The sequence below is a fragment of the Anopheles funestus genome, chromosome 2RL, assembly GCF_943734845.2.
Source record: "Anopheles funestus chromosome 2RL, idAnoFuneDA-416_04, whole genome shotgun sequence".
NCBI classification, from domain to species: Eukaryota; Metazoa; Arthropoda; class Insecta; order Diptera; family Culicidae; genus Anopheles; species Anopheles funestus.
Genome location: NC_064598.1, coordinates 102,451,201 through 102,465,761, shown reverse-complemented (window position 1 = coordinate 102,465,761; position 14,561 = coordinate 102,451,201). Strand labels below are relative to the sequence as shown.

The window sequence follows — 14,561 nt, the reverse complement described above, 5'->3', positions numbered from 1 at the left end:
TGACTGACTTTCCCGTAACACCTTCAATCACGAGCAAGACTATGTTTCTAAATTAATAGCACTTTCGGACCGAAGAAAATCATGACCTATACCCGATCTCTGTTTCATTACTTAATTAAAAACGTTTATTAATAGTCACACTTTGTGGTAAGCTTGTTGTACATCTCGCGATATATCAAATTACCAACGGTGATTAGAAGCGGCACAGCACTTAACCTAATGCTCGGACGAAGTTTCGATTAGGCGGAACGAATACTAAAATCCGTGGACATAAACGATTGGGAACGAATTAACAGTTGAGGACAGTTAGTAGAAACGTACCACACGAAATGCTTAGGTGTTCGACTTGCACTTCTTCGGTGAGCTTGCAAAAAATCACATGTGGAAGCGCACAGAAGTTGTTTCAAACGTAACAATCGGCAGGGATGCATTTTTAGGGTATGTCGTTCTTACCATCCAATCGACGCATCTAAACGTGTTTGTAAAAGGAGATCACAAAAAGGGTGAAACGATTAGAATAACCACCCTGGTTGCTGGTTTGTTTTTAATCTTATAATAAATAGATGCGGATGAAGCGAATGATGTGAAGAGGACGAATGAACTGAAACTATATGAGAAAACAAATCGATAAATAATGCTTTTAATTAAACAATAAATAACGATAACAAGTACAATGTACAATAACTTAATGAATGGTAAAAGAAATACGGTACAACAATATTAAAATGGTAATGATGATGATTCCGTTGGCTTGTTATCGTTTAGGTTTAGGTAACTTTAAGTAGTGATGACGGATTCTTCCAGCGCGGCATGTTTCATTAGGTTTAGCATTACCTCCTTATCGTCTGCAGTAGTACGATAGCGCTCCGAAGCATTGTTAAAGGTCGGTGCCTTAAACAGCTGGCTGTAAAGTAAAGCCGCTGCAACACCTCCTACGATCGGTCCAGCCCAGTAAATCTACAAAGGAGGCAGTGAATGATCAAAAAGCTATATCCTTTTTCTTTGTGCTTCTGCAGCAAAGCATCCTTTACCCAATGGTGGCTCCAACTATCCGTCACAAAGGCTGTTCCGAAGGAACGAGCCGGATTCATGCTCGATCCGGTGTATTCTACAACGCCTAGATGACCCAACGTCACCGTTAAACCGATGGCCAGAGGGGCAACAAAGCGGGAGTCCGGTTTGTTGTCATCGCAAACACCAAACACACACAACACTAGTACGAATCCGAGAAAGAATTCGAAACCGACGCCTTGCATCTCCGTGACGCCATCCTTCAGACCGGTGTTACCCAACCCGTTGTGATAAGTTTTTGGTATCAGTACGTCTAGTGCAGATGTGGCCGCCACGGCACCAGCGCATTGGGATGTAACGTAAAGCAAAGCACGGATGAAGCTTACCTTGCCTGCTGCTAACATTCCGGCCGTCACAGCGGGATTGATATGACCCCCGCTGATGTGACCGATCGACTGAAATGCGATGGAGGAGAATTTGCAGACCTTTCATTTCTTTCTTGCTATATTTTTACTTACCATCACGACCATGAAAACGCTGAGTCCAAATGCAAGTGAAATTAACGTTTTGTCACCGTTTGCATGCGTACAAGCGGCACAGGCAAAGAAGTTCAATATAAAGATGCCTAAAAAATACAACGAGGTATGTATGCATATGTAGCAGTAGAGCAATATTTGTATAGTATTTGTATAGTATACTTACCAACAAACTCAGCCAGTAGCGCTCGCCATAAACCGCTTGATTTGTTTGATAGTTCTTCTGTACCAAGAGTGTAACCCATTTTGGGATTTTTTAGTATCGTCTAAAAAAATAACAAAAACCAAACAAATACTGTACTTAGCGTTACAATAGAAAGCTTTCTAACGTCGGCTTGTCTGGTTAGTTGTAAACGGCAACCTACGGTCATGTTAACTCGAACCTTTAGGATCTCTTCATTTTCTCTTTTCCAGTTTCCAAAAAAAAAATTTTAATTTAAATGTATATTTTAATTTAATTTTATTCCGCTTTCATTAATCCAAACAACCATACCATAGCCCGGAGACAACATTATGCCATTAGATATGATTCGAGAATTTGGCATATACATATATCACCACATGATAGAGCTTCTTCTTCTTCTCTTGTAGCACTATAACCTCAAGCCACTATAAGCACATTAACCTTTGCATCAGTTCTGTCGTGTGAAAAAAATTCTGATAGAATTGATTTCTTGACAATTGCATGAAGCTTTGGATGCTACATTGCTTGCAAGTTGCATATTGCACTTGCAAAAAGTAAGTTGCATTCCGTGCATTCCAGGCGTTGTTTGGTAAGTCATGCCCAGACGTAAAGAATTTTGTTTGTCCCGATTTCTTTGCTTATCGTGTTGAGATCGGTGCCGCTATCATTTCCATCACCATCTTACGTTAATCAAAAACCATTTTAAGTGGGAGACTGTATTGAACTTTTATAGATTCGAACCATTATGAATTATTCGAAAATTATGTACACAAAACCGAGGTTCGATTGAACAAACATTTCTAAAAAGAAACTTTATAAAGTACGTTATACATGCTACATGTGCATACATATAATACGTTTGCGAGTATGTTTTTGAGTATACAATAAGTTAGTAAATACAGACAATTTCGTTTTAACTGCGAGCTAACTTTATTTCGTGAAACTCCTATATGTGTACATCGTTAGATATTACTATGTCACTAGGAGCGTTTAAAGAGAATGTAACTGTATGTAATGTGAAGCTTTAATTCATTAGCATTTTCACTGTCATTCGGTTTTGTTCAATGTTTTACAAGAGGCACAAGGTTGTTGGATGCATTTGTTATTGACGTAGGTAAATTGAAGATGCATAGTAAATGATCACCCAGTATGTCCTTGTTGGAGGAACAACAATACAAGGAGAGTTGCGATTGGTCTTCAATGTCAGCTACTGTATTACCACACTGGGTCAGTGTGATGTATTTGGAATGATAATTTACGATGGACCATTCGGGACACAACTTACATCCCAAGTTGGAAAGTGCATAAAACAGATGCGATTGCGATGCGCTTTGAATAGAATGCTACTTTCATTGTAACACCATATGTGCTGCGAAGCAGTTTCGCTGTAAGTAAGTGGTGAAGGTAAACAGAATTTGCTTTTTTTCTTGACCAATGATTGTTTATTTGGTATAAAAATAATCTAGTTCTTAAGTTTGTTTGTACGCGTGATAGATATGTACGAAACATGTGCAGGGTTATTTGTTTTGGATATATTAGCAATGTAAAATAGAAAAAACTTATTTTGTTTGAATGAAAATTACTTTATACGAGCATTTTATATAATATCGGTTTAAAGTGAGGCCGTACCAAGCTGAAACTACGCACTAATTAAACACCATTTTAACTATGATTGATTGACAAGCACAATATTATCTATCAGCGGAGAGCGAAGGCTTTTACTCATACAATGATTAATGTTTCAATAAAGCGTGTCAATTGTCGTCTTTCTTTACTCGGGAGAGCTTCAGACTTGCTGTTGGTTGGTTGGCAGTAAAAAAAAGAAACAAAAATTTGTTGATGGATAAAGTTGTAACGTTGCAATGTCACTATTATTACACTCTGTGCTGAATGCTCTTTGTGAGATAATGTGAATGAATGTTGGCAATGCACTAGCACCACTTGCTGAGAGTGATTTGATAAATGGTAAGCTAATTGCAGCTGCCACTTTCCGCTTAGACGCCAATGTGAATGTCACTCGGGTGCAAATTACAAATCGTCTAGTCGTGGTACGTAGCAGTATTGCATGATGGTCACACAAGTTTGACCTTTCGCGGGGGATTCGAGTATCATATTAGTCATATTAGAGGATAGGGAGAAATTTCAATGAAAGTTATAGTAACAGACACACGTATTCAAAACCGAAACAGCGATAAATAAACAATACGTAAAATTAAATTAAACAATAGTGGATGCATTATTAATAACAGAAAAATTGTTTTCCGTAAAATGTATATTCTGTGGATATAATATACCCAGGCACACACAATTCCATCTGCACGATCGTTATCCTACACGCAAGGTACGTATCGCCTCAGGAAAGTTATTATCTGTGCGATTGAAATTGCCTCAGTGTGTTTTTTACAATGGAATTTACTGAATCTGTGTATCGTGTTAATTGTTATTTTAGCGTTGTTCCTGCACACCTTCCTCAAAGATGACCTCAATTCCCATTTGTTTCTTCCCCAATCTGTATAATCAACATTGAATCGATTTTGTAGTTCATTGTATACACTATGATTAAGTAATTAATTGAAATCTGCAAACTCCCATGAGCTTTCTTAATAAAACTCGTCCGTGTAGTACGCACACAGTAAACAATCGAAAACCACAAAAGCGAAGCTGATGTAGGAGGGACGCGTGGTGGTCTCTCTCTGTGAGGCACCAACACACACCAGAATAAACTGTACAATATGTACAAATATATCATTGCCTTCGTACTAAAACGTTTCCAGCTTGCGATGTAACGCTTCCATCAACACAGTAAGGGGAAACAACGAAAGGATTAAACGCGCGTCAAGTGACGAACGTGTTTGTTTTTGCGGCTCACCTCTACAAGGTTTATCGTGTCGCGTATCCGATAGCATGAACGAAAAAAAAAATGTATTTTGAGATTATTCGAATTCCAGTGTACTAGTTGTATGGAATCGAATTTCTTGGGGTTTCTGAGTGTTCACACTGTATAGTCTGCTGCAATTTGTATCGCAATATGAGTTAAATAAATTTAGGAATCTATGATTGATTGGACCTTGATGAATGAGTAATCACCAAAAACGTACACGTTGTTTATGCAAATTTACTGTAAGATCATATTTCATTCTACCTCGAATTAGAACGGAGAGCTATCCAACAAACCTGAAAGACATATCGAATGACGCAAGCAGCATTCTTTCGATCACGTGCGTTTGATTTTGACGTTTATCTAAATTCGTCTGCAAAACTCTCTTACAATAATCGGTTATGTAGCTGCGAGGTGCTTTTTCTGGTGTTGTTTTTTCGTCTTTGTTTTGAGCCAGTAGTCGATAACTTTTACATCAAATCGAGAGTAACAAAATAGATAAACCCGTGGGTGAACCTACTTTAAAGGGATAATTATAAAAATCGAAAAGAAAGATTTGAAATTTTCATGTGGTTGTCTTTCTGGGTTTACTGGTATTAGCAAATATATATTAAAAAAATTTAAAGTAGATTATTTAAAAGTACTAAATTGAAAAAATATAAGGACCATTAATCACCTTTGAAAATATAATGTAAAATTGTGCACTGTTCCTTCAAATCAACTACGATTTTTTCAAAATTGCTCAACAACCCAAATAGTAAAAAAAATTACTAAAGGACACCTAACCCCGTGTTCGGCAGACACCAAATGGTAATTACCATTTACATTCGAGGTGGTTTATTTGGATTTTCCCTCTTTTGTAATTAAACCGTACTTCAGTAGTTGACTAACTAACCTAATGACTAATACGTATCAAACGGATGAAGGAATCATTTTACGATCAGAAACAATCAAATTAACCGCTAGATCGTGATTATCATTGTTGTTTCTAGCAATCGAGGTGTGATTCAGTGGAATGTTTCAACAGCAATCCATTTATCGTTGATTCATCAACAAGCATTTAGTAGAGGTGACTAGGTGCAACAAAATAATACTTGGAAATAAAATAATAAAAACACATACAAATGCAAATTGTATTTGCAATTTGCTTCCTTGAGAGGAAATGTCTACTAAAGGATAAAAAAAACCTAGTCGAGGATCAACTCGACAATACGGCATGGGCCGTAATACTCAATAAATAAATAAATAAATAATATCTTCCGTAACAAACACAAAATCATCTCTATCCACAGACCCCTGCCAATGTATCAATGAGTAATCACTAATCTGCTATTAGTCCTCGAACGCGCGAAGGGATGGAACATATTTTGTATGGATCCAATATCACACCTGCGTGATGAATCAGGCATTTGACCGCAAATTCCCCTTTTCTATGGATTCATTTCTTCAATCTATATAACCTTTATCCATGGCGAGGGACGTTTGGTAGAGGGGATTAAGTTTAATCATCTTGCAATCACGCTACGCATGTTTACTGCTCCTACTCCCAATCTAATTTTAAGCTTCCAGAGCGCAACGAACCTTCCGTACGGCAGATGTAGAAGGAATATCTTAATAACAGGCATCGAAGTTAATCAGCCATTGTACAACTAACGTTCGTCTGTTTGCCGTTGACTAAAACGGAAGCAGACTATTGCTCTGTGGTAGCACAAGCATTCTTGTAAATTGGAAAACCCGCGTTTTACGGCATACTGTAGCCCTTCTCCATCGTCATGACATTTTGCTTACTTTACCAAGCTCAGAAATAGCAAACGATCGTATAAGAGTGATTCGATTCCTCAAACATGTCCACCTACTGCGCGCAAAGTGTTGATCTAACGTTCTCAGCTGTCAACCCTTGTATACAGAACGGACCATAATAATTCAACTACCCACACACAACAAGGTCGTTATCCCTGCGTCTCTAGTTCGTACGAAGTGTCGTACAATTTACGATTGTTTTCAATTCTTCATGATACTTTTTTCGTGTCTGTTGTACATGAGGAGGTATAAGCGGGAGTCGCTAATTCGTAGCGCATGCACAGAAAGCTGTAAAATCATTCGCTTGGACGTGCTCTCATGTTGTTACTTGCCCCCAGACGACAGGTAAGATAGTGTTGCCGACAGCTAAATAATTTGGTTATTCCAATTTCCTACCCTTATCCCTAATTCATGCGCCAAATTTGTCAAAAGTGGCTAATCATTTGAGCCACCCGCTGAAGCCTTCGTATTTGACCGTGCGTGACAAAAGTGGATCACAGTTCATGCGACGATGTGTGCATGATTTGAAACTGCAATTGTGCAAAATAGTGCATTCAACAGATATCATTCCGGCACGAGCGTATTTACTGGCATTAAAGATGTGATTGTGATGTAATTAGTATAATCTTTGCGATATTTAATCATCGCTCAAAACTGAACGCATACTGAACCACCCTGTTGATCTTGTTAAACCGTAAGCAGAGTCTTGACAAAATTATTTAATAAATATGTCCAGCATTTAAGCCACGGTGACCATAATCAAGAACAGGATGCCGAGAGTTTAGCTGCGGCTCAAATGAAGCAATGATTTAATAAATCGCTTTGCTTCGTCACACGACCAATTGTCAGTGAATCCTGTGCAGGCGTCGCAAATCACTTCTAACGACACTCTAGAAGGGAAACAGTGTACAAATGATCAGACGGTACAAACAAAATCACCCCAACACTAACGAAACTGATGCGCGCGCATGGTCGTAAACGTAAAAGGTCATCAGCTTCAAGTGGTAGTTTTTGAAGTTTGTTCATTTTCGTAAAAAAAAACTCTTCTGGTTTCTTAATTTCCCACCAGTTGGACTAAAGATATCACTGTCTGTTTTGGTTACGTTTTATTTACGGTTTTTTTTATGAATTTTATTGATCGATATCAATAAAGAATTAATACACTAAAAATCAATCACATCGTCATTACTATACACTAACGGATCCAATTTTTTTGAACATATATTTGTTTCAAAGTGTTTAATGTATTAGTACCAAACGCTTCTATACAATGCAACTAACTGATATATTTTAGAACATGTTATGAAGAAGAATTATTTTCTTAAAAAAGAAGCTGAGCTGATGGCGCCCGAGCTATATGACAATAAAAAATTCGATGTGTTAGTAATGAACAGCATATGACTTGACAAATCGTGGTAAAGCACTAAATCCAAAGCGCGTGGGTGATTTGTCCGTACTATAGAGAATTATTCAGAATTAGCATCGAAATCATTTTGGGTTAAATATTCGATAACCCTACCTTAAAAACAAATGTTATAACATATTTTATATAACCACTTTACGAAAAACTATCTTTCACTTCTGCGCATGTAACCGGTAGCATCCAACGACATGGCATTTGATGAGAAGTTAATGACCACTCTTGGTTTACAACGTGGAGAGTTTCGATCACCAACATGATGACACGAATGATCCCTTTATAAGGGTTACCTGCTACACTGAAGCGTTAAGATGCAATTGTTAATTGTTGCCCTGTGGTTGTTAACACTTTCGAACGATAAAACGTTGCAATAATAGAAACGAATGGAGGGAACAGCTTTGATGATGGTGCTATCGGATGCAACGTTCGACTAGTAACGACAATTGCTTACAAAGAGTGTTCCAATTTCACGTCAAAGTATGTTTCGATAAGCAAGAAAATAGATAACACCGACAATAAGAGACGACAATACGTTGCCCAAGGATGTGCGTACCTTTTTGCGTATATGGTAGAGTTCGCGTCTGCTACGTCCGCTGACTGGAGGAACCGAACGATGTTAACTACACGAAAGATCAACTTCAAATGACCTGTCGAGTGCTATGAGCATAACGTAAAACCATGATCGTACGCAGTGACGATTGTGCGAGATCGTGCTTCTGTATAAAGCTAAAGGAATGAGAGAACAATCGGCCTCTCTTGGTAATGATTGTTAAATCGTCAATGCGAAGAAGTCCGATACGATACATTGAGCAACAGGCAGAATTGTTTAAAAATAGTCGCATAATTACCACATATCATAAAAATTAGAGACACCCGGTTTTTTTTGTTAACGAAGTGTGAGTATAAAACAAATATGCTAGAAAATCGTATCAAACATTGTAGGTGGTTATGGATAGAAATTGTCAAAGTATTATATTTCATGAAGTTTAATTATTTCGATAATCGAATTAGTTTTTTTATATTGCACCCACTTAAAATAACTGAACTGAAAGCAGTTGTTAACTATATTTACAAAGTATTAAGTAGACCATGAACGATGTCAATGCTTTAGAATGCTGTTCTTCCATTGACAGCTTTACAACGTGCAAGCAGATAAAGAATATTAAGAAATATTAACAATAATTGCAAAGCACTTCATGTAGGTCATCCTAAGTTAACGATTATCCACTTCACCTCTTGAGAAAAATAAATTAATTTTATTTCATCACACAAGCGTGTTATCAACTTTTGTCCAATAAGACTTTGTTTTTCCGATTTTTTTTTAAATTTTAATTGCAAAGGAATAAATTTGGTTGCGTTTTTACTTAATCGCTATGAAATGATGTAAAGGGTTCCGTTGTGCGCCTAAATGTATACTATATCGATGTGTACATAATGCGATGGACACTGATGCATCTATAGTTTCAACTGGAGTGGGATTATCTATTCTATTTTTTACAACTCAACAGCCGGTCGAACTGTAATCGTTTGAAAGCCATAAAAATCAAGAGCTATTAGTTCAGAATTAACATTTTTCGCCAGCCTTATATTCCATCCCCAACACGTGCTTAATTGCCGGCGCTTGTTAGTTTATCTTATCAACAATTGTTACACCGATTGCTGTGTGAATCTGTGTCATCATAAAACTCGTGGCAATATGACAACACGCGTATCGATTACGGCCAAAGAGCAATGAAAATGATGAGACTCGCCCATTAGTCTTTTGCTCTCGACGAAACATTAATTTTTGGCATTTTGATTATTTCTATGATTCTGTTTGCTTTTTTTAATGGGCTTTCTCTCCTACCACAGGTGATTGTTGAGACTACATATCTATCTTATCAGAACCAGCACCCTTGTAGGACGCCATATAGTTTTTTAAGATTGAACTATAGAATAGACAAGTAAAAGTTATGCATCAGCTAATGTAGAATTGATTAACCCTAAAAATGTGTATGATTAAAACGACCGATGAGTTGAAATGACTGGTTGGTAGTTCTAATGTTAATACCGGTTAATGTGTAATGCCTGCCAAACATCAAATACAGCAGTCTATAGATGTTCTTCTTACACGGAAACGTGTGATAACAATCGAAAGAGCCGATCGTGTTCCGTCCCCCTCTGGAATTGGCTCAGAACAATCTTTAATTTCCTTCGAACTAATATAAAAGCGTCATCGCATTCTGATTGCAGCGTATGAAAATAAAAGTTCGAAAATAAATCGAATATTGGCACGAAGCACAATAGGCCACTAGCACGAGTGTCATTTTTTAGTGCTAGCAGCTTGAGCAGATACACTAGGAATAAATTAAACATCAAACATTTGTCCAAGCCCATAATTAATATTCCCATCTACGTAAACATGTAAATATGGTATTCACCGCATGCCGCAGTTAAACAAGAATGTTGTTTCTAGTGTGGCTTTACAGTGTAGGTCCCAGCGTTATTTGATAGCGTTGGCCCGGGAGTAAAACGGAAAACAGAACCGTGGTCAAACACATCCAATAATTGCCAGCCGTACATAATTGTTGTCTCCATAAGATAAAACCGGTATCACATACTCTTTTGTTGTTCCGACATTCCTTCGACGTCATTTGATCGCATGATTTTTCACATTAGATGTGACGTCTTTTGGTGATCACGAGCACTACACTAGTGTCTTTTCTTTTCGCTCACCATTCGTTAGTTTTATTGTATTGATCAGTTTTGTTGTAGTGACGAAGATGGACAGCAGAATGAGAAGTTTTCCTATAATTTAATGCCATTGCCAACGGATTGTAAATGATTTGTCATTGTTTCGAAATGGAAAACGATTATCTGTAGCGTTAAAAGTGTTTTCAAGCAGATGTTATTATAAAAATTATCCATTCGACTGAGCAACATGATATCATTGCAAACGACGAGCTAACAGATTAATCTTCATTGCGCATGCAATTACTTAACAATTTCCAAGTAATTAAACGTCCTTCTGCAATATTTGAATCCTGAATATATAAAAAAATCATAATGATTTCTACACTGTTCGATTCCATCATATATACACAGTAAATGCAGCTTAATGCGATAAAAGTAATTAAAAGCTCATATTAGTACACGTGTTGAACACCATCGTTACATTATTAGCATCGCAGTAGCAAATTGAGCTGACGAAACGAGATGTGGGACTAATGAATGAGATAAATGCTATTCTATTTACTAGGGGGCTTTGTATTTGGAGGAAAGATAAACAATTCACTCCGGCTTAGGAATGCAGGCGCCCAGATTGCGATAAGGGAATAACAATGCGAATTTCTTTTTTTGTTGTTACTTTGGACTGTACTGTATGTATGATCGACATTGGCTAAGTGAGCAATTTACGCAATTTGTGAGAATGCATGGAGTATGAACGTGCATAAGATTTAAGGATGAAAACATCCAATAGCTTCCTCAGAATCAGCCATGCAGGAATTTAACACGTTTTCAAGGACAACTCATCACAAACAATAGGAATGGAAAGATTTTATTTTCGTTTTACGTAAAATGTACATGTTTGCCCTGAATAATCTGACCCTTATCGCCTAATCCTAGGATATTTTCTCATTCATACATGTTCGAGAAGGCATGAGTGACATAACATTTGAGATTCGATTCTTATTATCGCCAAACTATCTACTAGAGTTGTAAAGATTTCGGCATGTCCGAAATATTTGAGCAAAAGCCGTCATTTGCTCCACGGCAAGGGTCTATGGTGGACCCTATGGTAGACATCCATGTCAAATTTTCTTTTTTGGCAAACAATTATTATATTCAAAAACATCCCAATGTATCATCTGCTTGTGATCTTTGGTCGTTTTGCAGCAGCACAACAAAGCGTTCTAAAATGGAGTAGGCTGAAGTGTATACCATGCGACTATAAATTGTCAGCAGTAATTAAACGACAAACGACGCCAGCTGCCAAACGTGTAGAATAACGACGGACATCGTAAAGTATACGATCGCCATCATTTATTCGAATGCATAGTTGTGCGGATGCCAGCAAAAGCTGTAGATGCTTCGGCGTTTATCATCGTCAGCGGTAATGTATTGTAAATCCTATAGCATGTCTGCACTCATGTCAATTGTAAACAATTGTAGGAAAAAGCGTAGTGCTATCATCCCGAAATTTCGTGTCATGTTTATAAAATAAGAAAAGAACCTCAGCACTCTTTACAACGTATATAAGCATGTATTTGTATGCGTAGTAATGACTGTTTAACAATAGAAAAGTTGTCTACGAATAGAAGGTGGATTATTCGATGTTATCTCACGTGTTTTGAACGGTTGTTTTTGCAAATAGATGCAAATCACGTATTTGGTTGTAGCTGTAGCTAAGTGATTTTTCATCAGAATAGCACAATACATATTAATCAACGTCTTTAGCTTCGCTTCTGTTGAAACAATATATTAGCACATTATGAAAAAATTAAACTAATGTGAAAATTTCACAACCAAGCACGGCATAGCCCGAAACGAAAAAGACATTTATAAAAATAAACGAATTTAATTGTTTCTTATGTCGTTTTATTCTGCTCGTACGTTTTCTTCTTGCTACTTACTGTCGGTTGGATCTAAAAAATAAAACGAAAACATAAACATCGTTGAAATACGATACCTCCCATCTCGTCCCTTGCTATCTCCATTTGATAATTCAATTCTTTGATCGCTCATTTCAATAACGAACTGTGTGTGGCGGTTACCCGCCACAACAGTTACGCAATATTACTTTTCTTGTGGTCATCTATGATGGTTATTTGTGCGTAACTTCAGTGATCTATCCCTGTTAATTAGTGCACGATTTTCACTATTAGGTATTAATAGGACTGGTTTGTTTTATTATTGGGTGTGTGTTTATTGCAAGTAACACATGACTACAAAACTATACAGAAACTTTATGTAGTAAAGGAGAACTGTAGCACGCAGTTAGGTGCTTTGATTAAAAGTACAAGAAACATGATTGCATACATTGAAAAATCAAAACAAGATTTTTCTAAATGTTCTTAATGAGTAAATTAAGCGCTTTAAGGTTAGAAGTAGCATAAAACATGAAAGCAGTTGTCTTATCACTGTTTATGACAACAAAAAAATGGAAACGGTCTTTAATATTTTTGCAACGTAAACTTTTAAGAAGACCTTTGCTTATGGACAAGATATCGTAACAAAATAATATCGAATGCATACTGTATGCTGAATAAAAAAAAAGAAAAGGTAAACAAATTATTTTATTTATTTATAATTAATTATTACGGCTTCGGCCGTATTGTCAGCCTCTGAAGCTGAAGAAGTACATTTTTCACAAGGCATTTCCTCCTTGTATTTTACCTTATCCCGGGCATACTCGGTTGAAAAGGTAAACAAATAATGCTTACAAATTTCTTTGTAAGTAATTTATTTATTCTTGTACAAGACACCTCAATCTTTATACTTTATTCTTCATTGACTTTTTATTATTATTATTATTATTATTATTATTATTATTATTATTTTATTCATGAACAATAAACATGTTTGAGCCCTTGTCACTTTACAGCTCTTTGGATAAATTGATTGATTTACCGTACGCAAGTGAATCTGCATGCGATTTCCAAGGAAAATATAAAATATGTGTAGGATAAACAGCTGCTATGAAGCTCTAATTTATAACGTTGCATCTAAAGCAGCCACCGTTCCCTTCTCGCGTTACTAATAGGGCAAATTTTAAAACAAATAGTTATAAGTAGTTACGCCTTATTACCCTTGGTTACAGATGAAATAAACGATGGTCAAAACATCAATATCGGAAGTCAATATTTACTAGCCAGACAACACGAGCTTGACATCTATGCACACGATCTACGCAGCGAAGTGAGGTGTCTTTTTTATTCGTCATTAATTGGCCAAAGATGCGTTAAAACAAAAGGGTGGTGACTATACATGCGGTTGGTAGTTCGATGGCATCGCAAGTTCAAGATCGAGGTTACACCATTACGTCGAGCATATAAGGTGTAAGGAATGGCGATAGGAGGCTGCCTGCTCGGTGCAGTTAGCAGTGGCGGGTAGTGGTGATGTGACTGCATTATTAATTACAGTGTCTGACATCCTGCCGTGGACGTGTCCGTGCTTTTGAATACATACGGTAGGAAGAAATAACCTGCCGTCTCTCGGAGGAGAGAAATAAATTTATCAAATCTTTACGCTAACGTGATAATACAGCTGCAAGGTGCTTAATGACCGATGGGCATCCAAGGTCGTTTGAAATATGCACATTTTACACAATGGACAATAACGTTATAAATTTAACTAATATTCGTTTGAGCTTTTTGAAAAAAATTGTCGAAATTATCATAAGTACTTTCAACTTTAAAGACATGAACAAGTAAGTAAACCACGAACATGTTTTCAAATTAAATGTTGACATATTTGTACGCAATTACGCTGTGAGTAACTATGTACAAATATGTTGTGAGAAAATGGAATTGATCTAGACGTTTTTTTTATCGGTCATAAATTGGTCCATCCGAATCTTTTCCACATATTCGTTAGATCACACTCCGGAAAATTAAAACCATTCATACGTGTCTTGCCTGCACGAGAACATAAATATTCGTCTATCACTAGCCCAATCTAATGGGACGATATTCCAATTTGTCGGATGGATTCCTACTATGTCGAGCACAGTACCATTTGCCAAATGAGTTC

At 36.9% G+C, this 14,561-nt stretch overlaps 1 protein-coding gene across 3 annotated transcripts; it reads right to left on the bottom strand.

Annotated features, from left to right (window-relative positions):
- Nucleotides 1–102: 102 nt before the first annotated feature.
- Nucleotides 103–8,510, bottom strand: LOC125761511 (aquaporin AQPAe.a). 3 transcript variants are annotated; one of them, XM_049422706.1, is made up of 6 exons: nt 8,383–8,510; nt 1,714–1,813; nt 1,530–1,636; nt 1,032–1,466; nt 835–957; nt 103–469 (listed from the first exon to the last, which is right to left on the bottom strand). In XM_049422706.1, the coding sequence occupies exons 2-6, from the start codon at nt 1,790–1,792 to the stop codon at nt 434–436; spliced, it is 780 nt and encodes a 259-aa protein (XP_049278663.1). In that variant the 5' UTR covers nt 1,793–1,813; nt 8,383–8,510; the 3' UTR covers nt 103–433. The 3 variants fall into 3 exon arrangements, with proteins under 3 accessions (XP_049278663.1, XP_049278661.1, XP_049278662.1); XM_049422704.1 differs by lacking the exon at nt 103–469 and having other exon boundaries at nt 613–957; XM_049422705.1 differs by lacking the exons at nt 103–469; nt 8,383–8,510 and adding an exon at nt 8,120–8,356 and having other exon boundaries at nt 613–957.
- Nucleotides 8,511–14,561: the final 6,051 nt, after the last annotated feature.

What these genes read in the sequence shown, in the direction of transcription:
- LOC125761511 (XM_049422704.1), bottom strand. Translation starts at nt 1,792, where the DNA reads ATGGGTTACACTCTTGGTACAGAAGAACTATCAAACAAATCAAGCGGT. An exon ending in GCTACTGGCTGAGTTTGTTG is followed by an intron (nt 1,637 to 1,713) that starts GTAAGTATACTA and finishes TGTATTTTTTAG; the next exon opens with GCATCTTTATATTGAACTTC. An exon ending in GCGTTTTCATGGTCGTGATG is followed by an intron (nt 1,467 to 1,529) that starts GTAAGTAAAAAT and finishes ATCGCATTTCAG; the next exon opens with TCGATCGGTCACATCAGCGG.